At 43.6% G+C, this 24,398-nt stretch overlaps 1 protein-coding gene and 1 long non-coding RNA gene across 5 annotated transcripts in view; one reads left to right on the top strand and one right to left on the bottom strand.

Moving 5' to 3' along the window:
• The window catches only part of MSRA (methionine sulfoxide reductase A), a 290,212-nt gene extending 271,539 nt beyond the window's left edge, over positions 1-18,673 (bottom strand). For all 3 annotated transcript variants that reach the window (XM_086745840.1, XM_086745841.1, XM_086745842.1), the window contains exon 1: positions 18,516-18,673. In XM_086745840.1, coding sequence (XP_086601966.1) covers positions 18,516-18,645 — 130 coding nt within the window. In that variant the 5' untranslated portion in view covers positions 18,646-18,673. The remainder of the gene's footprint in view (positions 1-18,515) is intronic.
• Positions 18,522-24,043, top strand: LOC147601152 (uncharacterized). Of its 2 annotated transcripts, none has more exons than XR_015258291.1 (2): positions 18,522-18,598; positions 19,395-24,043. It is a non-coding gene; the product is annotated as an uncharacterized LOC147601152 (long non-coding RNA). The 2 variants fall into 2 exon arrangements; XR_015258290.1 differs by having other exon boundaries at positions 18,541-18,637.
• Positions 24,044-24,398: the final 355 nt, after the last annotated feature.

Raw genomic sequence — 24,398 nt, 5'->3', positions numbered from 1 at the left:
AAAACTCATCAAGACACCTTAACCCCAAATAGCTACTTTTAAAACTTTAATGTCAGGTATACTTCTCATTTCTCTTTTGGTTTTCCTTGATAGAACACCTAAATGCTATGGATCAATGAAAGCTGTGTAACACTTCATCCTCACCACCTGAGAACACTGCTCAAAAGCGGCATGCACATGATATTCCCTAAAACATTTTATTCTTAAAAATAAACATGTTGTTAACGCGTCACATTTGTCACATCAGTGCTAACTCTATTAACCTTTCTGCTATCACACTCCTGTTATCATTTCTGGGCGTTCCCATTAGAGATAAGTGAAGCCAGCTCCTCTGAGAACAAGCTAGAGGTTCTTTAGGTGTCTAATTTTGGAGTCAGATGCTTTGTTGATTTATCATTAAAGGGTGAAAGCACATTAAGTGACAGAAAAAAAAAGACTATTTTTACCTGTTCTTATGGAGACATGATGACAATGAATTGCCTAATGACTCTCCACTTTTCTGATTTTCATTTATTATTCAATAGCCAAACACTGGTGAAGCTCTGAGAACCGAGAAGTGAGTGAATGTGCCTACGACATGGAGACCAACATAAAAGGAGAATGAATATGGAGATAAATACCATTGCAAAAGAAGAAGGAAAAAAAAAAAAAGCAATATTGCAGCCACACAGAAGAAGCAAAGGAAGACAGCAACAGCTGAAGTGGACATTCCAAGATTCAACAAAAATGGAAAAAAATACACAAGAAAACAAGAATAAAGGCCTATAAATGCATGAACAATCTGAACATAGAATCATAGAATGGTCTGGGTTGGAAGGGACCTTAAAGATCATCCAGTTTCAACCCCCCTGCAAGGAGCAGGGACATCTCCAACCATTTCAGGTCACTCAGAGCTCCATCCAACCTGGCCTTGAACACTTCCAGGGATGAAGCATCCACAGCTTCCCTGGGCAACCTGGGCCAGTGCCTCACCATCCTCATAGCACAGAATTTCTTCCTTGTATCTAATGTAAATCCCTTACCCCTTGTCCTATCACTACATGCCCTTGTCAAAACATAAAGGACTAGATCCACAAGGATCATCGGTGTGCTCCTCAGGTCCCCCAGGCTCCCAGGGTGACCGACCAATAGAGTGGTGAGATGTCCCTAGCAGGTACCACCCAGGACAGCTCGTTTTGTGTAGCTGCGTATGTACTAAATTAATTTTCCTACAGGAAGGACTGTCTTCTCCTTGGCAGCTGATCACTTCCCACCTTCACTTATCATTTCTCATTTTGACAACATAACGTATGCGTGACTGTGGCCTTTTCCATGGGAGGCTGCAACAGTCGAGCGATGCTGCGGGAAAGGATTAGCACCAGAAGTGGATTGTTCCAGCTGAACCCAGCTGAAAATCAAAGCAGCAAATCCGCATGCCTGAACGGTGCTGCAGTGCAGCGGGTTCAGGGCTGGCACGCTGTCACACTGCCGAGAGGAGTTCTCCAGCTTCGCAAGGCAAACAAATTGCAAGCCCAAACTCTAGTGAAGCTATCAACAACTTCCTAAATATTCCACTGTGGGAATATACTTCAACTACTCATCACAGAATCACAGAATGGTTTGGGTTGGAAGGGACCTTCAAAGGTCATCCAGTCCAACCCCCCTGCAAGGAGCAGGGACATCATCTGCTGCCATGACGCCTCAATTTGAAATTGCAAAATACATGAGTTGGTTTTCCCTATATGTGTTGTTCTTCAAGTTTTGAAGACTAGCTTTTTTTCTGAGCACATCCAACAGAATTTGAATTGGAGTACTGTGTCCCACCTGGAGTACTGTGTCCAGTTCTGGAGACCCCAGCACAAGAAGGACATGGACCAGTTGGAGAAGGTCCAGAGGAGGGCCACGAAGATGATAAAAGGGCTGGAGCAGCTCTCTTATGAGGACAGGCTGAGAGAGTTGGGGCTGTTCAGCCTGGAGAAGTGGAGGCTCCAGGGAGACCTGATAGCGGTCTTCCAATACCTCAAGGGGGCCTACAAGAAAGATGGGGAAAGGCTGTTCAGTAGGGCCTGTTGCAATAGGACGAGAGGTAATGGTTTTAAAATAGAGGGGGGTAGATTTAGATTAGAAATTAGGAAAAAATTTTTTACGATGCGAGTTATAGAACACTGTCCCAGGTTGCCCAGAAAGGTGGTGGAGGCCCCATCCCTGGAAACGTTCAAGGCCAGGCTGGATGAGGCTCTGAGCAACCTGATCTAGTCGGGGATGTCCCTGCTCCTTGCAGGGGGGTTGGACTGGATGACCTTTGAAGGTCCCTTCCAACCCTAACAATTCTATGATTCTATGATTCTATGATTCACAGGTTAAAATGTTTTCCATTCTCTGTGTCCAGTACCACCCGGAACACTTTAGATACACGCGTTATATATATAAAGTGCCACATGGAAGTTTAAGCGTCATTTGTACCCTTAACTGCTTATAAATTCCTTTTCGATCTCAGGAGAAAAACAGATACTTACAAAATAAAAATGTTAGGAACCCAGCTTCACCAGCATTTGCGACTGTCATTTAGAAAAGCGATTACAGCATGCAACATGAAAAATATATGCAGAGCACTTTAGGTAGAAGTAGTTACTCATAATGGAATCCACTTACAGCTAACTTGGGTAGAGCGAAAAGAGACTGGTAACGAAGTGGATCGAAACTCTTAAATACCTTCAGTGATTATGAAAAAGAAGGCTCTGAAAAAAAAACAAACTAAGAAAGATCATTTATCTGAAATATGGTCAGGTTGCCCTCTCATAATTGTCAGTCCATGTGTGAAGAATAAGAACATTATTTGTTTTGCACTAAGTAAGGGGTTTATTATAAAATCCAGGTACAAAGTGCTTTAGTGCTTTCTTTTGTATTCGACATTCTCTTCAACAACTAAATTTTCATAAATTAAATATCTTAAATGGTTCTGCAGAGATTAATATCTCAAAATTCCTCATCTGCATCCAGTCACCAGCCCAGAGAGAACAATCTTCTACTCACTTTCCAATTCCATTATACTTAATAAAACTACAGTGGTAGTACCCAGGAATGTCTGTGAGCAGATATCCACACATGCAGGAGACATACTTGATGTTCTATTCAAAAATCTTTTAATTGTTTTAAATTAAATCAAACACTGAGTAGGTCTTAATTGGAGCGTGAAATGCTCAACGCGAGGATGACTCCTTAATGAGAAGTTAAGGAGAAATTTAGTCATTTAAATGCAAGAGGGCAAGGCTGAAAGTCTGCACTTCTGCACCACCAAAGACTGGAGAGACACCTAAGTCCTGCTGACAGCTACTTTGTGACCGCAGGTCCCGTTCTCTGGGCCCCTGGCAACAGCTCAGCCACAGCCACACCATACCAGTACGCTCCGAAGAAGCGTTGTCAACCGGGAACAGTCCTTCATTCACGCTAACTCCTGAGCCATGTCTAGAAATTTCGGAGGAACGTACTGGTTGACCAGGGCGAAGGCAGACCCAGGATTTCTCTAACAATTTAAGAGAGATGATCTGAGCTGTCTACCTCCACAGAGCTGAGGTTCCCATACAGTCCAGTTTACTGGCACAGAAACAGCCCGCAACGCCCATGCCGTGGTGGAGTCTGAATCCAGCCTTTCCTGAGAGGGATGGTATCCCACTCCAGCAAAAGAGAACATCTTTCAGGTAGTCTGAAAATCAATTTCATGACAAAGAATGGCACAAGGGTCCAATTTAAACAACTTAGTAAGAAAGCAAATGCATTAACCCACTCAACAGTAAGATACAAGGTACAGGGTCCTACCCCAAATCCCTTCACTGCTCAACACAGCGTTTGAAACAGGAATCACGTTCAGCTGCCAACAACATCAGCATAGATAGAATGCTTCACTTCTGTAGATGTGAACATGGCAAACAGACGCTCTGTTGGTCCTACTGCTTAATTCCAGAAGTTGCTGCTGCACCCCAGAAAAATTATACCAAAATCATTGAATTTATGATCGGATTTATGAGAGAAATTATGAAAAATAGGACGAGGGTCAGAACATCCTAGAAACACTCAGAAAAAAAAAAAAAAAGGATCATTAGCTAAGTTCTGAAATTAGTATCTTAAGAATCAATGTAAGCATATTGATACTTCTCTTCTTCATATGAAGACATATCAGTACATCTGGTTTGCCTGCTATTTTCTTCTTTCCTCCTCCCTTTCTGAGTAGTAACTTTGAAAATCATCACTCAAGATACTACTACAATTAGGCATTATCACTCTGTGAGCAGTTTATTTTACTAAAAGTTGTCTGAGCGCAACCTCTTTAAGATGTGATTTCATTTCTGCTCCCCATCACGCATCAGGTCAACCTCAGTAAGTGCACAAGTAGATTCATCCACCTCTTAGGTACGAAGAAGAATCCTTAAGGAAGAACATAAACAAAAGCAACCAAGCAATATCAACAGCCCCCATAGACCCTACCTACTGTAATGTCTTCTCTGGTGCAGTTACTTTGCTTCTGATAATCTTAAAAAAAATCTTACTCCAGTTTGCTAAAACATATCAGGAAATCATCCACTGACTCCATGACTTAGTATTTTGTTCTTTTTTAAAAAGATCAACATTTGAGAGTAGTAGATGATTACAGGCATTTTCTCTACAAGACCAGTAGGTCAGCTATAAATCTACTGATCTCACCAATCAATGATCTCCCGAAGTCCCTTCCAACCTGGATTATCCTATGATCCTACTCTGCAATGCAGCAGGTACCAGTCCCTGTCTCTGCATCCTGTTTTGCTGTCCCAAGGATTGTCTGGAGTCATCCCTCTCCTTCCTCATCCAGCCTGCCAGCTAACCAGCTGCCGTCCTGTCCTCCCCAACTCCCGCTCCTGCTTTAGGAGTGGGTTGTGCATCAACCGAAGTAGTCACAGATGCATAACCAGGTTCTGGGGTGAAATTTTCAGGAGTTGAATGTTTGACGAATCAAAAAGAGCTTTTCCGAGCCTGTAAATAGCAAAGATGAGTGGGGAATGTCAGAAACAGGAAGATCTCTGGAGAACCATCACCATCATCCAGATCATGCCTCAATGCAGGCAGACCGGCCAGCGCTGCCATTAACAAGAATCAACCTGTGCTTCCCTTTCAAGAGCAAGGGTGTAATACTGAAACATTCCTCCTACGCAATGGCCAGAGCTGGTTTGTGGACAACATCTAACAGCCCACAATGGTAGCTGAGTGTTTTCTGACCACAAAGCAGTCATGTGGGATGCGGCGTGCTTTTGCTCCCAGTCTTCAGGCTCCCTACGAGCACTTTCACTGTCTAATCAGAACAAGCATCCCTTGCACGATACTTCTACTTTCTCACTGGGTTTCTAGCAGAAGTTATCAGGCAGTGTCTCAGGCACCAAACCTCTACCCCCAAACAGAGCAGAGAGCTTTAGGGACACAAAAATAATTAGTTACTGCTGGAGTTCTGCTTCTCAGTCATCCCTGAAATTTGGCAGTCCTGAAAACATCTTTGGAAGCTCCCAGAAAGTCAAATTCCTGAAAAATCAAACCCAAACTAGAGTAAAAATACAGATATAATCTACTTGGCCACATTTCTCAACAGAAAACAAAAAAATCAACAGATCCTATTTTCAAAACTAAGACTGAAATAGTCTCTTCACTCAGGTCAATGAAATACCACTAACTCCAACTTTGCATACCCACAGTAGGAATTAACGGCAATAAACACCATTATATATTGCACAAGTTTTTATCTTATTTGAACTAAGGACTTATTTCTGTGTATTATTTTAATTGTACTAGAAATTTAAATGCAAGTTTCATATGTATCGTAAAAATTAGCAAGTAAAAAAATAAGAGCAATATACAAATGTATCCCTACCACTCAAATTCCACACATAATAAATAAAACAGCATGCAAAGACAAAACCACCCCTATCACACAACAAATTACAAGCCAAATAATTCAATGGTCGCAAAGTAAAAATAAATGTAATAAAAATTACACAAAATGGAGGTTAAGGCAATGTACACCATCGATTTATGGTGTAAATAAATTTGACAGGAAGATATTAATTAAACCACAGAAGCTTTTTGAACTGAGAAAATTCAAAGTAAATACTACACGTCAAGGTAATGCAAAAAGACTGCAAAGGTTTATAGCTAAAGCATTCAAACAACCCTAAATCTGCCTGATGGTAACCTAACGTAAGGTCTATTCTGCAATTATCTTCTTGCAAATCAATTAAAGTCTGACGAGTTTGCTATTGTACTTCATGAGGGTTCTGAGAGAACTAAAGCTGCTGCACTTCTACAGCTCCACAGATGAACAACTTCACTCTCATTCAGCATAACCTGGCTTTGGAAATTATTTTGTTATTGAAAATGTTGTATACGAACATTAACCAAGAAAGTCAAAGAAAAGAAGGGGAAAAAATTATGATTCTGTGAAGCAGCATCTGAGGAAGAGAGTGAAAAAAAAAGAAAAAAAAAAGACAGCTTTTGACTGAGGGCAACCAGAATAACTCTTTGGGCAAGAAAAAATTTTCAAGACTTTACAGTGAATACCAACGACAGGGAGAGGTTATTAAATAACACAATTCCTTCAATTAATTTTGTTTGTGTTGTTCTGGGAAAAAAAAACAGAGAAGAAAAATGATTCACATAAACAAAATTCTTCACATATTAGAGCATCTCTTTGTGGTAACCACACTTTTTCACCCTGGAGAGAGAGTAACGTAGCTTACCTTGCAATGAAACGGAGACAGATTACTTTGCGTTCAGCGCACAACAAAGGCATCCACCGAGGCAGCTACCTGGAGTAGTTATTATGCTATAAATCCACACCTGGCTTACACAGAGCTAATCTGTCCATGTTAACTGTAACGTAAATCACAATCATGCCTCGTTTAAACGACTCTCCATAGCAGTCACGCTCTTCTTTAAGAATATCATACATAACAAAGCTCTACTGTACTGAAAAGTATGATTATTATACACTTTTTGAAAAGTAACCTACTTCATGAGGAGATTAAAACAGCTTTACTCCTTACAGAACAGAGAAAAAGGCATGGGACCACTCTCTCTCTCCACTCATCAAGGAAATTAAAGAAAACAGAGAGATGCTAAATGACTATGTAGACACATTTTTTATTATGAGGGTGGTAGAACACTGTCCCAGGTTGCCCAGAGAGGCGGTGGATGCCCCATCCCTGGAAACATTCCAGGCCAGGTTGGCCGGGGCTGTGAGCAACCTGATGTGGTTGGAGATGTCCCTGCTCCTGGCAGGGGGGCTGGACTGGGTGGCCTTGAACGCTCCCTTCCAAACCAAACGATTCTGTGATTCTACAGTTGCCTAAGACAGAAAAGACAGAATTCATGTCACCATGCTTCACCTGGTTATAATACTGATGCCTCCATCTGAGCTGGTCACTGGACACTCCCTTCGGAGCCAGTGGAAGAAAGAGGCATTCTGGAGGAACTATTCACTTGGTTTAAATGTCTTTTGACATTCATCTTGTGAATTAAACACCCAAATGCCTGTTTTACCTATAAAGGCATAACGCCGTGTATTTTTGTAGCAGTACTTGCAGCAGCAACTCAGCAATATGTACAGTCCCTTCCAGCGCTCTGTCCCAGCCCTGTATCTGGTACAATGCAAAGCCAAAACAAGACTTTTCCCCCCATACTCTCTTAGCTGGTGTGAAAAGAACAATGGGTAGCCTAATCCCATGTCTCCATCTGTGATATACATTCACCAAATGAGCGTTAGAGAGGCACACGTGCCACGCAGGGCACAATCTGATTTCCTACAGGGTATTTTAGCAATGCCCACTTGTATGCGAACAGCCGCAAGAGCCCATCATTCAAAACCAACTTAGTCTTCCCCCTATATGCTGACTTTGCCTACAGCAACTATGACAAAAGCCAAATATCACACTGAAAAAGAACATTTGTTCATTTGACTTAGACAGACACAACTGAAGACATAGCTGGTGCCACAGATCTTCAGCATCCAAGCACAAAAGGCTTTTAAATAGGAGCATGGAGACTCCGCGAAGAAAGCGAGATGTTTCTCTCAACCTTCTTATTTTCTGAGTCAAAATCACAACATTACCTAGATGTCAAGTCAATATCATTCATGCAATAATTGCACTAAAGGTAAATGGGCACAACTAGCCAAACAAGTCCAATGCATCCCAGAACTCACACAAAATAATATAAAATATTATCTAGTGAAAAAAAAAATAACCTGTGTGAATATAACCCTTCTGTTTGATTCTCATAACTGACAGGTTTATTTAACAACACAAATTTGGCAAATTCAGACACTACATCCCTTTTCAAAACGGCAGGAATGAGAAGCTATTGAATCCCGTGGACCACGCCGCTCCCTTGCACTAGAAATAATTATCCTCCTTTATTACACAACTTTGAACGATTCCTCAGAGCGGCATCCACACATAATCCCCTGAATAAAGAACCTCTGGATTCATTTTTCGTTTCGGAGAGGGAAATTACGGTATCAGCAAGAGGAGTCTCCTTCGAGCCTTATTTGCATTCAAGAGGCTGCCAGTTGGGTAAAGTTTCTCCCCGTTTAAGTAATTCTGTTTCCCAGCAACCCGCACTGTTGCCAGGAGAAACCCCGGGGAGAGCTTCCTCCGCACCCGCCTCGCCGCAGTCCTGGGGGTACAGCTCTGTGCGGCGCTGCTTCATGCCGGCGCACACATCCGACTGTGAGCCGCATGCTAAGCAGCCCGCGAGGAACTCCAGGGACTGGAACAAGAGATATTTGGTTTTTAATTTTACTTTTTTTTTGGAGAGGGTTTAGTGATGAATGACGTAGCCCTTTCTATTGCAGTGTAGTTCAAGATGATAAGGCGGTGTAGGGTTTTTTCATCAGGGTGGTGTTACCTTGGGAGCAGCGTCTGACAGCTGGATTTGCAGCTCTGTAAACATATTTCCTGCATGCTTTTAATCTATCAAGCATCACATGTGCACGACAACTTCCTTTTTGTTGTTGTCTTCCAGCTGCCAAGAGCAAAAACCACATGCAAACAATAAAAAAAAAAAACCTCTTAGATTCACTTAACCTTTGCTTCTCCTTGCAACACCTTCCAAAATGTAAATGCAATGAGCGGTTAAAAAGTAATTCCTGTTTTTCCGATGACAGTACAACATTTACAGTTGTGCACTTGGCTTGGAAACGAGCTGCTTAGTGTTTAGATATAAATACCTGACAAGGTGCAAAAAAAAAAAAAAGAGAAAGAGAAAAAGCCATGGCATGTTATTACAGAGAGAATTTCCAAGCAAACTGATCTCACACCTACCTGTGAAGATGTTGTAACCACAAATTTCAGAAGTTGTCTTTCAGGTAATAAACAATTACGGGGGGTGAGGTGCTTCCACAATGAAACGTACTCTGCTTTACACCCTTCCTGATTTGAATCTCAGCAGTGAAATTGCAATGAAATTTAAAACTGATGGAAATGGATGGCTTGAGTGCATTTGAGGCAAAGCCCATCTCTTAGAATGAAGACGTAAGTAATTAACCCTTCTGAATTAGAAAGGTAAATTGAAATTTGAGAAACGCTAGACCACGTATGACATTGTTATTCAACACGTTCCTGAACTGTACTTCAATGGAAGTCAGATCTCACTTTTTTTGGCCCATATTCCACATAAACTTCAGTAAAAATGGGTAATTAGTTAATTCTTTACATAAAACACTGCATCGGGTAAATAAAGTGGTGGAAAACGTTAAGAAATTAATCCTTCTAAACCTTAAGAGAAACTGTATTTCCTTTATAGGCTTTGTTCTGAGGCACAATCTCACTCAAGAATCTCTATATTAGACCTACAATGTAGTGATATCAAATTCATGTCTGGAAAAATGTTTTAGATTTGCCCATGATTAATGAACTTTTTAAATCATTAAAGGAAAAAATATCTAATATTTTTCATTGTGTTCCTTATATTCTACTGAAAAAATACCTTAGAACACATTGAGCTTACACTTCTGTTTGCAATTCCACTGCAAAATCTTGTGCCTTGCACAATTCGGCAAACTGTCAGAATATCAGGGGAAAACCTGTTTAAATCTTCTCAGCCTAACACTGCATATATATTTAGGCACAGAATAAGCACAAGGTAACCAGATTTTTTCCCTAATTCTGCACAGTACAAAGAGGCTCCAAAAACATGGAGATTTCCATGACACACTAATTCACCAGTATGCAGGGATCGGGCTGTCCCATTCAGCAGGTCTCCATTTTCCCAGTTGCCCTTGGCAGGACAGTACTGGTGATTTAAGAATCAGTTATTCAATAATCACAGCTCAGTGATATCCAGTACGCTTTGTCAGTGCAACGCCCCTGTATCATTACAGGTCAGCACAATTTAATCTTTAACGACGACACAGATTCAACAACGGTTGCAAAAATTACTGGATGATCCCATGCCCACAGGGATCAAATTCCACCGGGAAGGCTTTGTACCAGACCGTGAACATGCATACAAAAAGTTACGGTCTTTTAGACTCGGCACCCTTCCACGTGCCCATGGCAGCATACACAGTCCAGTCAGCTGCCTCCTCCAAGGCCAGGAGATGAGAAAAAAAGAGGAGTTTCAGACCACAGGCTGCTAGTCTGACCACAATAACCTCTGTTCAGTGTTTTAAGAATGGTAAAAAAGATTAGGATGGATAGAAATTCCACTAGAACAAACATGTATCGAAGCAAAACAATTTGAAGGGTTCCTTCTGCTTCTGAATGTTCTCTGTGTTTGGAAACTATTAAGCACCAAAAGATGTCCAACTAAATGCAACATCAGAAATCAACTGAACGACTCCTAACGGGACGTAGGATACCTGAAATAGTTCCATTTTAAATTCTCTCGTGAAATGAACTCTCTGTAAGGATATAAGGTATGCTATTCCTCAATCATATACAGTCAGTCGGGGTGGAATCCAATCTGTGTACATCCTGTGAAAAGCAAGCGCTGCATCAGCAGGCAGGGGACAGGCAGGGTAAAGCAGTTCCCATAACATACCTGTGTATGTTCCGCATTAATGTAATCGAAAGAAGTGTGCGTCCCTGAAGGGAGAGCAAGTGATCCCCGCTGTAAAACTTCAGTACATTCTCTAGGAACTTTAGCAAAACCTGACCTACCTCCGCTCAGCCCGGGGAAAACCGAAGCACGTTTCACAGGTATATTCCAACCACTTGGACTGGGAGCGTCCTGCGAGGCTGACACTGTGCCCCACTCTGCAACGGGTGAGACTGTTATACGTGCAGAAACGCAAAAAAGCAGTGTGGCCAAAAAGAGAGCAGACTTGAGGGTCTGGCTCCAGCCTCCTGCAGTCAGTTAAAGAAGCATCATCATCCCTGGGATGCTTGGCTGGTTCTTCTGATGTATCTGCTCAGGACGACATTTCAGCCTCCCAAGAGAGGATCATCAAGATCCTGAGGAAATTCTGTAACTACTGTAGTATCCCAGAAAAGATGGACACTGCTGCTACCACCATAGCTACAGCTAAGAGGATTTACAGAGTCTGGGGAAGCAGAAGTTGGAAGGGACCTCTGGCAATAACCTAGTCCAACCCCCTGCTGAAAGCCAGGTCAGCTACAGCAGGATGCTCAGTACTGCGTCCTGTCAGGTTTTGACTGCCTCCAAGGATGGAGAAGCTCCAACCCCCGTGCTCAGAGCCAGGTCAGCTAAAGCAGAATGCTCAGTACTGCGTCCTGTCAGGTTTTGACTGCCTCCAAGGATGGAGAAGTTACACCTTCTCTGGGCAACCTGTTCCACTGTTCAATCAACCTCAGAGAAAAAAAAAAGTTTTCTTCTTCTGTTTAAATGGAATTTCCTGCATTTCAGTTTGTGCTTGTTGCCTCCTGTCCATCCATGGGGCACCACTGGGAAGAGTTGGTCTCCATCTTCTCTACCCTTTCCCATCAGTTATTTATACACATGGATAAGATCCCCCTGAGCACCATGTCCCAGCTGAACTGAATTTGGGCAGAGCCACCCTTTCACGCAGAGACCATGTATTTGTTTTAACAGTATCAAGGCACCTAAAGCTGAAATATTCCTGCCACATCTGAAGAAAATAATAATAATAATAAAACAATAAGGGTGAGACTTATCAAAATCTCAATTTCCTATGCTCACTAGCCACATTCTTCTCCAGATGCCTCAGCAAAAACATTCACCGCAACTTTTCCTTGAGTTCAGTATGTCAAGTCGAAGTACTAATTCCACATAGAACTGAAATTCCTTGTTGTATTTTATGTAAAATAAACAGAATTGGAATTAAGTCAAATAGTCAAAGCAAATGCAGATCAATTCATAAAGTTACAAATAGAATCAGACACTATACCAATGATTTGAGAAGCTCTTAGGTATGCAGGAGATGATCACTTCAACATAAAGCTCCCAGTGCAACACTTTAACCCAAAAGTTTAGTTATCCTTTGGTACACAAACAGGAAAATGTTGAGTAGGAACAAGACTGCAGCTGGCACTAACACTATCACTAGTAAAATCCTGTGTCTACTTCCTATATGCAGAACTCAAGGAAGACATTAAGTAATACATGATAGTCTAAGGGAAAGAAAAAAAATATTAATAAATGACTGAAGATGGGCCTTCTGCTGACAGAACAAAAATTCACTTCACTTGGTTTATGTCTGGTCAAACTCTTTGCTTTTTTTAAAAAATAGGCTAACTAGCAACTTAATTATGATCTAAACATATTTCATGAAAATCAGAAAGCACATTCTAGCACAGTTTTCATCTTCATGAAGAAAACAGTACCAAACTGCAACGGCTGGAAGTTGAAACATAACAAAGTGATTCAAAATACGCACCTTTTCATGGAGAGAGCTGTGAAACACTGGATTCATTTATGAAATTTTGCAGTGGATCCTCTGCCAAACGACATTTTTAACCAATGTTTTCTCTCTTTAGGAGCATGATCAAATTCAAACAAGAATTAATTCATGAAAATGCTGTGCTCTTTTCTAGACAGAAGGTCAGACTGAAGGTCACCGTGGCCTCCTTCGCATGTGTAATTATTGTTCTATTAATCTATAAATACAAAGCTAAGAGGCTTCATAGGTTTAAACAATTGTAAGATGGTCTACGCATGAGCTGTACCTTTACCACCTCAGAAAAGTTAACCCACTAGAGATGTGTGCGCACCTCTGCTAGGAACATAGCTGAGACCACAGAAGGAGAGAAGGTATTTCCTGACACCGCTCACTGGGACCAGTGGGACAAAATTTTCTTTTAATTTACTACACACTGCTATCTCAGGCTATCTAGGAGAAAATAATACTCTGTGTGTGTGTGTATATGTTATCATACAACATCTTACACAGGAGGTTCCCTCTACATTATCAGTGCTCCTTGACAAGTGCTCCTACCACTATCATAAAATAAAACAGTCAATTAAATAATGTAAGCAATATATACTCACAGCTATGTTTCAGCAGGAATGTAAGTAAAATTAATTCTGGAAACGAGAGTTATACTAGAAAGGCAGAAGCAATAAATAATATGTGATTTTACCACAAAGCACGACATTGTATTGCACCATTATACAGAAATCACGTGAAAGAAATAACTTTCAAAAATGAATGCAGCAGCGTTACTGCAAGGAAAGAAAACAGCACAACAAACTCTAATTCCCAGATTATGAAATTTGTTGAAGATGAAATAAATTCAGCTGGATTACAAAAACAGTAAGTGAAGCTTACTAATGTTTGTATAGTTTTCAGCTCAGGGTAAGGTATTTCATCCCCATTTAACCGACTTCTACAAACAGAACCCTTTGTACCACAAACCCACTACTTCCAGTCACTCCACAGAAATCCATATAATACACAAGGTTTAACTGCATCATTTTCTTAGACTCAGATCCTAAATTAGTAACACCTTTACGATAAAACAGAAAAAAAAAAAAGATTTATGCAGACAAGGTCAAGTCTCACATAATCCCACGGTCAGCAAGTTAGAAAGGAACAGAAATGCAGTTTGGCATTTCACAAGATTAGATTAAATGCAACTTCCAAGCTGAAGTTGTCACTCAACTGTCTTTTCCTCCCTTTTGGACCGCAGCAAAGGTCGCAACCTTTGATCTGTACTCAAAAGATTTGTGAACGGCGATCAAGAACCCTCAGCACGACAAATTCCCCACCAACCAACAAATCTCACCGAGGGGCAGAGCACACTCATGCCCATCTCACACCCAGAAGGCAGCAGGAACACGGAGCGTTGGGACCGGGATGCACAAGCAGGTGCAACGCAATTAACACCACGTGCAAGAGGCACAGAGAGAGCTGCACAGACAAGAAGGTAAACGCTCTGCAACTCTTCACCTAGGAAACAGTTAGAGGCCCTCAACACCGCTGAAGATGAACAGATTGGACACCTCAGGGCACTGGATTAGGAACAGCGCTAGTTACCGCTTAAAAGAAAGGTCTGGCAGATGTTTTCCTCAAGTGTCTGCACACTAAGGCAGAGTTTGTTCCACAAAGAAAAAGATTCAGATGTACAAGCGTGGTCACAGACCTATGATGTGGGAAGAATCAGAGACCTGGCACAGCACAAACAACTTGAGGAACGTCATGGAGGGTATGTAGGAAGGATTAGCGCAGAAGAACAGGACGGGAAGCTGCACTCTGCTGAAACAAACTCCTTCATAGCACAGAGCTCCAGAGTGAAACCGAAGTCACGTCTGCTGACAGTCTCAGAGTCAAGATCAGAGAGGAAACACTGGAGATGGCGTGGTTTGGCTGACCAAGAGGAGGTAAGTGGATAAGGCTTCCCACAAAGAGCGAGCAGAAGTCTCCACACGGCAGGCCCTGGTCTCCCTGGGAGACTTCAGTTCCCAGACATCTGCTGGTCGAGTAACATCAAATTGTGCAAGCAATTCAGGAAGTTGCACTAGTGACAGTTTCATACCAGTTTCACACCAGAAGTAACGGTTGAAGCAGGAGAAGAACTGGTGGCATTGCAACAGCAGATGGGAGAGAGCTGCAGTGACCACAGGATGACGGAGTTCAGAATCCAAAGGAAGGCTAGAAATGTAAACAGTCGATTAGAATTTTGGGCTTTCAGAGCTCAGATTCTGGCTTATTTACGGAATAAATAAGTAATAAATAAGGAATAAATAAGGAACAAAGAAGCCCCTGAGAGGCTGTCAAAGGGAGAAAGCGCCCTTGAGGGTAGTCTGAATTTTGACGAAAACTTTTTAAGAAAGCTAAGGAACAAAATACAATGCAGAAAAACAGGGAACTTCATCAGAAACACAGAGCTGCTTAATGGACTAAAATGCAAAGAGAGAGCTTACAAGAAGCAGAAACAATAACAGGCAACAAAGGAGGCATATAAATGCATTGCCTAGGCATTTAGGCACAAAATCAGAAAGGTCAAAGCTGGAGTTAAAACTAGCTAGGGACACAAATGGCATTAAGAAACAATTCTGCAAAAATGAGAGGAGTAAAAAGAGGCTCAGAGAAAATCTTGGTGCATTGACGAATACAAAAAATGGCCTAGAAATACTACAGAAAAGACTGAAGTACTCAAAATCTCTTTTGCCTAAGCCTCCACAAAGAAGACTGCTCCAAAACCCCTCCATGCACTGGCACACTCTGAAAGAAAAGCAGCAAAGAATGTGAGGAAAAATAGGTCATGACTACTTAAATAAGCTAAACGTGTTCAAATCCAAGGAGCCACATGGAGTTTTTCCAGAGCTGCGAGGCAAGCTGGCTGGTGTGACCACGAGACACTGTGACACATCTAGATATAATGATATCTAGAAAAATCACGGTGATTGGGGGAGATCTCTGATGACAAGATAAGGGCAACATTAACAGCCATTTTTAACAAAGGCAAAAAGAGGACTGAGGACCTATAGGACGCTCAGCCTCAGCTCAGTCCCAGAAAAGATCATGGAGTGTGTTCTCTTAGAAATTATTTCTAAACACAAAGAGAACAAGAAGGTAATCGGGAACAGTCAACACATTTAGCAAAGGCAAACCATGCTCGACCAGCCGGGTTGCCTTTTACGATGAAATGGTTGGCTATGAAGATGAAGGCAAGGCAGCGGGTGTAATACGTGTTGACTTTAGCAGGGTTTCAGACACCACCTCTTACAGCATTTGCATTTGAATGCTGAGAAAGTGCTGGCTGGAAGAACAGACTGCTAGGCACTAGGCACGTCAAAAATTGGCAGGACCACCAGACTCAAAAGGCAGCGATCAATATCTTGATGTCTAGTGTGTAGCAGGTTACCCCAAGGGCTGATGCTGGGGCCCGTATCATTCAATATCTTAAACAATAACATGAATGATGTGACAGAAAACACGCTCAGCAAATTTCAGGACAACACTAAACGGACACGCCAAACAGCAGAGCTTCAGTCCAATGAGACCTTGAAAAATTCCAGGTCTACACCAACAGAAACCTCATGAAGGTCAAGAAAGAGAAGTGCAAGTTCCGCACCAGCGCAGGATAATCTCAGCCCTGCTGGAAAGGTCCTGCGATTGTGCTGGATGCCAGGTTAAAAGTCAGCTAGCAATGCGCTCTCGCTGCAAATAAAACAAAGCGTGTACTGGGGTGCATTACAAGGAGCACGGACAGCAGAGTAAGGGAAAAACACCCTCCTCTACACTGCACTGGTAAGAATTCACTTGGAATACCATGTCCAGTTTTGGGTCCTCAGTCAAAGAGAGACATTAATAAAATGAAAAGCGTCTGCAGTGGTCGGTCAGCAGCCTACAGCACACAAACCTACAGAGCTGCAGCAGCTGGGTGTGTTCAAGCCGGTGAAGAGTAAACTAAGGGGCAATTTTACAGCAGGTTAACAAGGAGTGAGAATGGCAAGGCAGCCAAACCCTTCTCTACAACACCAGACAGTACGGGAAAGGGCAGCAGCCACTAACTCTGCTGAAATAGGTTCAAATTGGACACGAGGAAGAACTCTTTGACGAGAAGGCAATCCAGCATTGGCACAGGGGCTGTACTGGAGCACCCTTCCAGCCAACACTCCTCTGCTTCTGCAACATAAGAGCAATTTAAACAAAAGAATTGTTACTGAGTAAATGTTACACGATGCTAAAATTTAAAATACCATTCTTTTCTGAAAGTAGTTTACATCTTATTCTAACTTTTGCAATTTAGTACAGGTCCATGCTATTAATCAAGAACATAATATCATGGTCAATCATAGAATAAAAATGTCCAAAAATTTTGTATTTTGCCTTCTGAGGATGCTTTTTGTACAGCAGCACAAAATTCATCTATGCAGTTACAGACCATAAAATGAGTCTAGCGCATTTTCTGTCTAGGCTTTTATCCACAAGCAACAGGAAGCTGAGACTTCAGTCTAGGCAATGCTGGTGGTGTCATCTCTAGAGTTCATTGCCCTAACGAGATCCAACCCCATCCCTGCACCCCTCCTTTGAGTCCACCTTCTCCACAACAAACACAATACTCTTCCTACTACCTTTAATTTCACCAATATCTTCTTGCTACCTCCAGCACTTTACCAAATATCTATGCAATATAAGATTTTACTATGCTCTCAAACACTTCTTTCACCGGGCTTATGCCATCAGCCATTTATTTTTATCCCACCAGCATTTATATACCTTATGTGTTTAATTTTTTTTTCGTAAGTACACAGACTTTCTTAGGGGCCTTAGGTATCCGGTGCAAATATATGTTATTAAACACCTTGTACAATTGGATAACGATCACACGTTAGAGCACCTCGGTGCCACTGCAATGCCTAAGGGTGATGACAGTCGTCTTGGAATGTTTCCAGTTCCTGGGAAGGCTGACAGAAGGCAAAATTGCTTAATTCTAGGTTGCTACTTTGCTTAGGTGACAGCACATATTTACTCAAAATGAAGAGTACGAGAAAATCATTGGAAGAATTATTAAGAACTTAAAAGGACTTTGCAAACATTTAGGTTAGAGCATCCACATCATGGTTAGGTATTATTATTTAACAGAAAAAGTAAGGGCTAGGGAAATCTGTTTAAAACCCTGAATAGGACTACTACAGCCCTAAAAATCGAAGAGAAAATACACATGGCCAAGAGAAAAACAGGTATGTGCATGCCGGATGCCCCCACAATCGGTTAATTCCAATTCTTACGACAAAAATACACAAGAAACGTCGTTGCAGATCTAAATCACAAAATAAACCCGCTCCAAATGAATCCTCCCGGCCCTCCCCTCAGCTCCCCCCTGCCCGCCATGTCACACCCCGCCCCCCCCCCCCCCCCAACCCCCACACGAACGCGCTCCCCTCGCGCATGCGCGCCAATCCCCGCGCCCAGGCGCGGCGGCGGGTCCCGCCTACCCCGGCGGCAGGGCGCTGCGCATGCGCCACCTGAGGGAGGGGCACCGCCTCTCCCGCTGAGCGGGGGCCTGCGCTTCCCCTCCCCCGCGGGGTCGCGGGGGGAGCGGGGAGGGGTCGGTTTCTGTCCCTGTCCCTGTCCCTGTCCCTGTCCCTACCCGCCACCGGGATGCGCTGGCTCCTGCCGGGGAGCGCCTCTTCCTTCTGCGGCAGCCGGGAGGCCGAGTCGCCCATCCTGAAGGTGGAGCTGCGGAGCGAGCGGAGGAGGCGCCGAGCCGCTGTCGGCATCGCCCCTGAGGAGAAGTCGGGGGGTGGGGTGGGGTGGGGTGGGGGAGGGAAGGTGAACGGCCCGGCGCGCGCGCTGGCCGTTGGGACCGGCGGCGGCGGCGGCGGCGGGAGCGCGAGGGGGCGGTGGGGGGCGGGCGCGCGGCGGCCGGGCGCGAAGCCCGCCCCCTACCGAGCGGCGGTGGACAGCGCTGGGCGCCCCCCCCCCCCAGCCCACCCCCTGTGTCCTGGGAGCTATGGAGGGGGCGGCCCCCGGCCCCTCCGTCCCGGGGATGGGTGCTGTGGAGGGGGCACCCGCCTCCCCGTGCCCCGCAGCGCTGTGCCTTCGGGTCTGCGTGCTCCCCAGGGGTGCAGCCACCCCCTCGGTCACGCCGGCTTCCCCGTCCTCGGGGTTTAGCTGCCGTGGTTTGGATGCCCCCTCCCAAAGGAGCCCTTTCCTGGAGCTCTGCCTGCGGAACTTTGTCCCTGGCCTCACTCTCAGAGCTGTAAAAACCTGCGTGGTTCACTCTTTGCTCTGGAGTCCCCTCCACAGTTGTACCCAGGATGTTTTTTGCACGGGCTTTGCCTTCAGGAGGGCTTTTTGGATGCATACCCCTCTTGGGGCACGTTGCACCCACCTCCTGCCTTGTTGTCCATGCTCCCAGTTGAGGGAGGGAAGGGTTATGTAAGCATATTCAGCAAACGTGCCACTCAGACTCTTCACGCAGTAGTATGTTTAATTGTACAATAACATCTTTTCTTTTTCCCCACAGTTTTCTGGTGGTTGATACATGCAGCTCTCCCCTATGTTATATTTAGCTGCATCAGACCAATCTTGCAGAGCGCTTTTTGTATGAAGATGCTCCAAGTAGCGCACATCTCCAGAGATCAGTGTCCGCACGTACGTTTGCGATGAAAATACAGAAACAAAAAGTCAGCAGAGTATAAGTACTTGTGGGAAACATCCACCCTGTCCCTGAGGGTTGTATAATACATATTGAACATAAAACATCACCAGGTTTCTAACACAGAAGACTTGAAAACCACCACTATGTGGTGGTTTTCAAGTAATTGAACCTCATTATGTGCATATAGTCATGGTCAATAGGCAGAAGGGAAGTTGATACAAAACCTTGCAAAGGAGGTTTCTGAACTAGGCAAGGGTCTGGCACTGACAGTTTCAGGGTATGGGAAAAGGTAATGCACAAATAAGTAGAAGCCAAGAAATTGTAGAAAGGACATGGTAGTATATTATTGCAAAATTCATCTGGAGGGTTTTGAAAAAGTTGGATTCTTGGCTGATTAGGAGAGAAGATGATGAAGCAACAGACTAATGCCTGGTCTGTGAGAGGAAGGCCAGGTAATTCTCTCAAAAAATGGTCTGTGACAAAGGAATGCGGTTCCATTCAGCTCATAATCAAGCTGGATTTTGCACAGGTATGATACTCTTGAGACAGAATTCACTACTGGCCGGCAGTGAATAACTGGTCTCCATTTCTTCTGTCTCACCAAGCATATCTGTCCTCCCTCCACTATTTGCCAAGAATATGTTTCTAAAAATACGCACCGGTTAATGTGATGGATGGCAATGCAATTTTCCCCTAAGAGTTCATGTATCTACCTGTGAGGCTGAATGCCCTGCCTGAATCTTTTACCGTGAGCATCCTTGCTGCCTCTTTGTGAGTGGTTACATTTTCATTGCCGTCCTCCTTGCGTGAATCGAGGTCAGTCAGAGGTGAAGGGCAGAAAAACAGACTAATGTTTGGCTGTTCAGCCTCGCAGATGAAGCGGCCGAGATCTTCCAGAGCCTTGATGGGCTCTGAAATACCAGCTGCTGAAAAGCTAGCGTTGTCTCCGCTCAAATGATCCCGGTGGTCCTCCATGCCACACGTGCCATCCCTGTGTGTTTATATTATGTGCAGCTCTTAAATCTTAGGTGTCCTTGCCAGAACATTAATTTTTAGGCGAAAAATCGCTTTGTCACCCATTGCATTCAGCCGCTTCATTTGTGAGGCAGAGCGGGGCACAAAAAGATCGGCGGTGCTACTGCAAAACAGTGGTTAGAGCTGTGACAGGTAGCGGGGCTGTTGGTGCGTTCTGATTACGGCTATTACGGGCAGGAAAGACTCTCATTCTGCATTTGTGTGGCACTTCACGCACCGCATTCCTGCTTCGTAACTGGATCCAAAGTATTAAATAGTAATAAGCCATCATGCCACTTAACGAATAAAAACTGCTGATTTTCCAAAGTGCTTCTTGGCTCCATGGAAACAGAATACTTTTAAAATTAGATAAATCCCACTTACAGTTCAGGAAAGCGTGGACTCTCCCCTTCTCTCGTTCCACAGGCTGAGATCTGGGTGGGAAAGTCTGACAATTAGATTGTAACTTTAAAAGTTTTCTCGATACCGATTTACCTGTCCAAGCAAGCAGCAGAAGATTGTCTTTTTATTTATAGTGTACTGTGCTTCACACTTAAATGTAGACTTTATAGGTACCAACACACAGATTGAATTAAGAAGTAGATCAGAAAAAAAAAAGCCTAGGTTAAGGCATCTGCATAGCGCTTGCATGCCCAGGTAATGCTCGCAGTGTTCCCAGCGCAGCAGTGTTACAGCGTATGCTAAAAATCTTCAGGAAACCAGCGTGAAGAAGTTAAAAGAAAGGCACGAGGGAGAGAGCAGGGAGAAAAGGGATGTGGGCTTACCTTGTCCTTTCAGCCAGGGCTCTACACAAATTCCTCGTCATCCGGTCCGAGGAACTTGCTCAAAATGTACACAATTTTTTCCAGATCCTGACATTTACTGTCCCTAATCCTTTCCTTCAGAGTACAATTTGCTAGTCGTTGTGGTCCAGGATAGATGCATTTTTCCCATGTAGCAAAATTTGCTGTATCTTGAAATCGATAAAGCCCTGTGTAACTGTCTCCGTGGTAATACACTGATGGTGAAGCCAGGTTTGTGCCGCAGCGTGCATCTCCTGGAAAAGCAACCTTTTTTTATTTGAAAATGCACAGTGAAAGAAGATCCTCCACAGGCTGTAGTGGATTGTTCAGGGCTTGATTACTGTTAAGAATATGCACCTTACTTTTAGGTTAGCTATAGCTCCCTTCCGTTAAATCTCGGCTTATCTCTGGCAGAATGAAGAGATTTCTTTTATCCAGTTTTTGTTTCCAGACTTACTGCTGTACACTGCACTCATCCCTCGAGATAAGAGAAACAGGACTCTGGGAGTTCATGACAGTGAAGTATGTTTTCTAATTCTCTAAATACTGTCGTTGCACTTCTCTGTACCCTCTCCAGGTTCTCAACTGACATATTTCCTGATGATTTTTTTTTTCCTTTGATGAAGATGTGAATAATTAATACAGCATTCTGGCACTGGTCACACCAAAGCGAGTGCCGCTGTAAGGTGGTTTCCTGATTCCCACTTGGTTTTGCGTTCATCTGTCCAAGAGCAGCATTCCAGCCTCAGAGGGACACTGCTGTGACTCCCAGGGGCTTTTTGGGAATTTATTACCCAGCTACAGAAATCTATAGATGATGATGGCAGATATATGGAAAATGGTGTTCTATGCCTAGTCCTTGGCACCATTTAAATTACTGGTGTAGACTGGTACCAATCCACCATCTTTGTCACTACTGCTCCTGCAGTTTTTGGGTCAGCTGCGAGCAGTTGGAAATAATTTTCCATGTTCTTCTCCATAATTGATAAAAATGTCAAATAATGGAGCTTAGGACTGATGCTGACATGACATCACTGTAAACACACCGACCTTAGGATGATTGCCTCATTGCAATCACGTTTTGTGCCTGGTCAGGTAACGAGATCGCTGAAAAAGCAGGTATTTTCATCAGGGCAAACCCGCTGGTTCCTCAATTTTAGCAAAAAGACGTGAACTGGTTCTAAGGGTTTTCAATCAAGGGAACTGGAGACTTTAACTGCCGCAATTCTTTTTGGAAACAAGAGACCTGAATTCCTGTATCAACAGCTCTGTCTGTTACCCTAGAAGGACAGCGAAGCTACGGTAAAGCAATCTACGTGAGACAATTTCTAGAGAGAGGCGAGAAGATTAATCAGTCATTCATCCGCCTTCCATTTGGGATCTAGATGAGCATTTAGCTACAGATTAAGCTACATAAATTATACTAAAAATGGAACTGACGTAGAGGAGCCATCAGCACTGTACCTCAGAATAACGCGGTGATTTGGGATTTACAGAGGGATGTCAAAAACAATGGGCAATTTAACAGAACAGTGTACCGTACGTGCTAGGGAGAAGGCAGAAATGCAGGATACAAGCAGCCGCTTCACACAGGTTCTTTATTTTTCCTTTGCGCTGCAGCAATTACCGGGGAAAAAAAATGTGCTGATGCAAAAAGCAAACTGTCTTCAAGTTCTCTTACTGATGGGTTCTCTCTTCTTTCACTGGAGCTTCAAGGTGCATCTTTATAACCGGTCCCCACATGTTCACACAAGCCAAGGTGATGCAGGCACCTGCATTTTGGTGTCCATCTGTCTGTGTGAACCAGGTTTTGAGCTCTCAACGATGGTCACCGAAGAGCTGGTCAATGCAGGGCTTCATTTCGCTGCTTGCGCGTAAGCGCGTAGCACCATTCACGACGCCCTGGCGTGTATCACCCGCACTTCAGGTGCTTCTCCAGGCTGGAACTGGTCTCACAAACATCTTGTGTGATATCTGGAAACTCCACGCAGACGTCTCTGATGCTGTAGAGCATTTCAAAGGGCTTTCAGCACCCATATGGAAGCAGCTGAAAAAAAGTCCTACCAGCAGTGTGAGAACAGTTCAGCTGCAAAAGGATCACTGGTTTAGGAGCTCCTTCACCCCAGTTTCCGGAGACTATGAAAGAGAAAATCCCTCCCTGTCTTCAGGTGCCCCGTGGGTTTGTAGATACCTAAAACGTCTCCGAATTTTGAGCCAAATCCTACCCAGACACAAAAAGTCCAAGGCTTTAGTTGTCAAACAGCTTTGTGCAGGGTTGCCTGTCGCAGCAGTGGAGTTTGTGTCCTGCAGAGATGCAAATGCCTGCTAGAACAGAATCAACAGGTAGCTGGTAGCCCAAGAGTTAGCAGGTGTCTCCTTCAAGAGCATGGCTTCTCACAGCTCCGTAAATTTCCTGGGCTTAAGAGAAGTTGCCAGCAGTTGAGGCTCAGCCCTGGGGTTTTGAAATCAAGATTCCCCACCGTGGTATAAAATACTCTGTAGGTCAGGTTCCAGTTTACGAGAGGGCAAATCACTGGGCACACCGAGCGGCTGGTGCACACATCAGGTTAGATTGTCATTAGCATCCTTCCCTGCCTAAAATCGGGGATTTTCACACAGATTTCACTACTTGGAAGCCATCGTGACACAACTCTTCTCTTGTAAGTGTAACTTTGGTAATAAATTTCTCAATAAGTATTTTCTGTGCAGTTCACTTGGGCATTTCTGTGGTTTTATCACCCTGAACTCTCATTTTGCAGGATGAACTTCACAAATAGAAATAAATCACTGCAGGTGGGGGCAGAGAGAGATAGTTTGGGGTGGGACTGGTCATGCCCAACTTTAGCTGTTTAGAAGTACAGCGTAGATATTTTCCGCAGCAAACAAAGGAAGAGTGGTATCTTCAGAACATCGTTCATCCCATCTTAAACAGGAGAGTGGAGCTGATAGGATGGACTGTTCTCCAGAGGTTTATTTCATTCAGCTCACATCAAGTGCCCTGGTGAGCAGCTTAGAGTAGATAGCTTGATTTTTTTATATATAACTGAAATTA

The sequence above is a fragment of the Chlamydotis macqueenii genome, chromosome 3 (genome assembly GCF_036417535.1).
Source record: "Chlamydotis macqueenii isolate bChlMac1 chromosome 3, bChlMac1.mat, whole genome shotgun sequence".
NCBI lineage: Eukaryota > Metazoa > Chordata > Aves > Otidiformes > Otididae > Chlamydotis > Chlamydotis macqueenii.
Note: the sequence above shows the minus strand (reverse complement) of the source record. Positions and strands in the feature narration are given on the sequence as shown.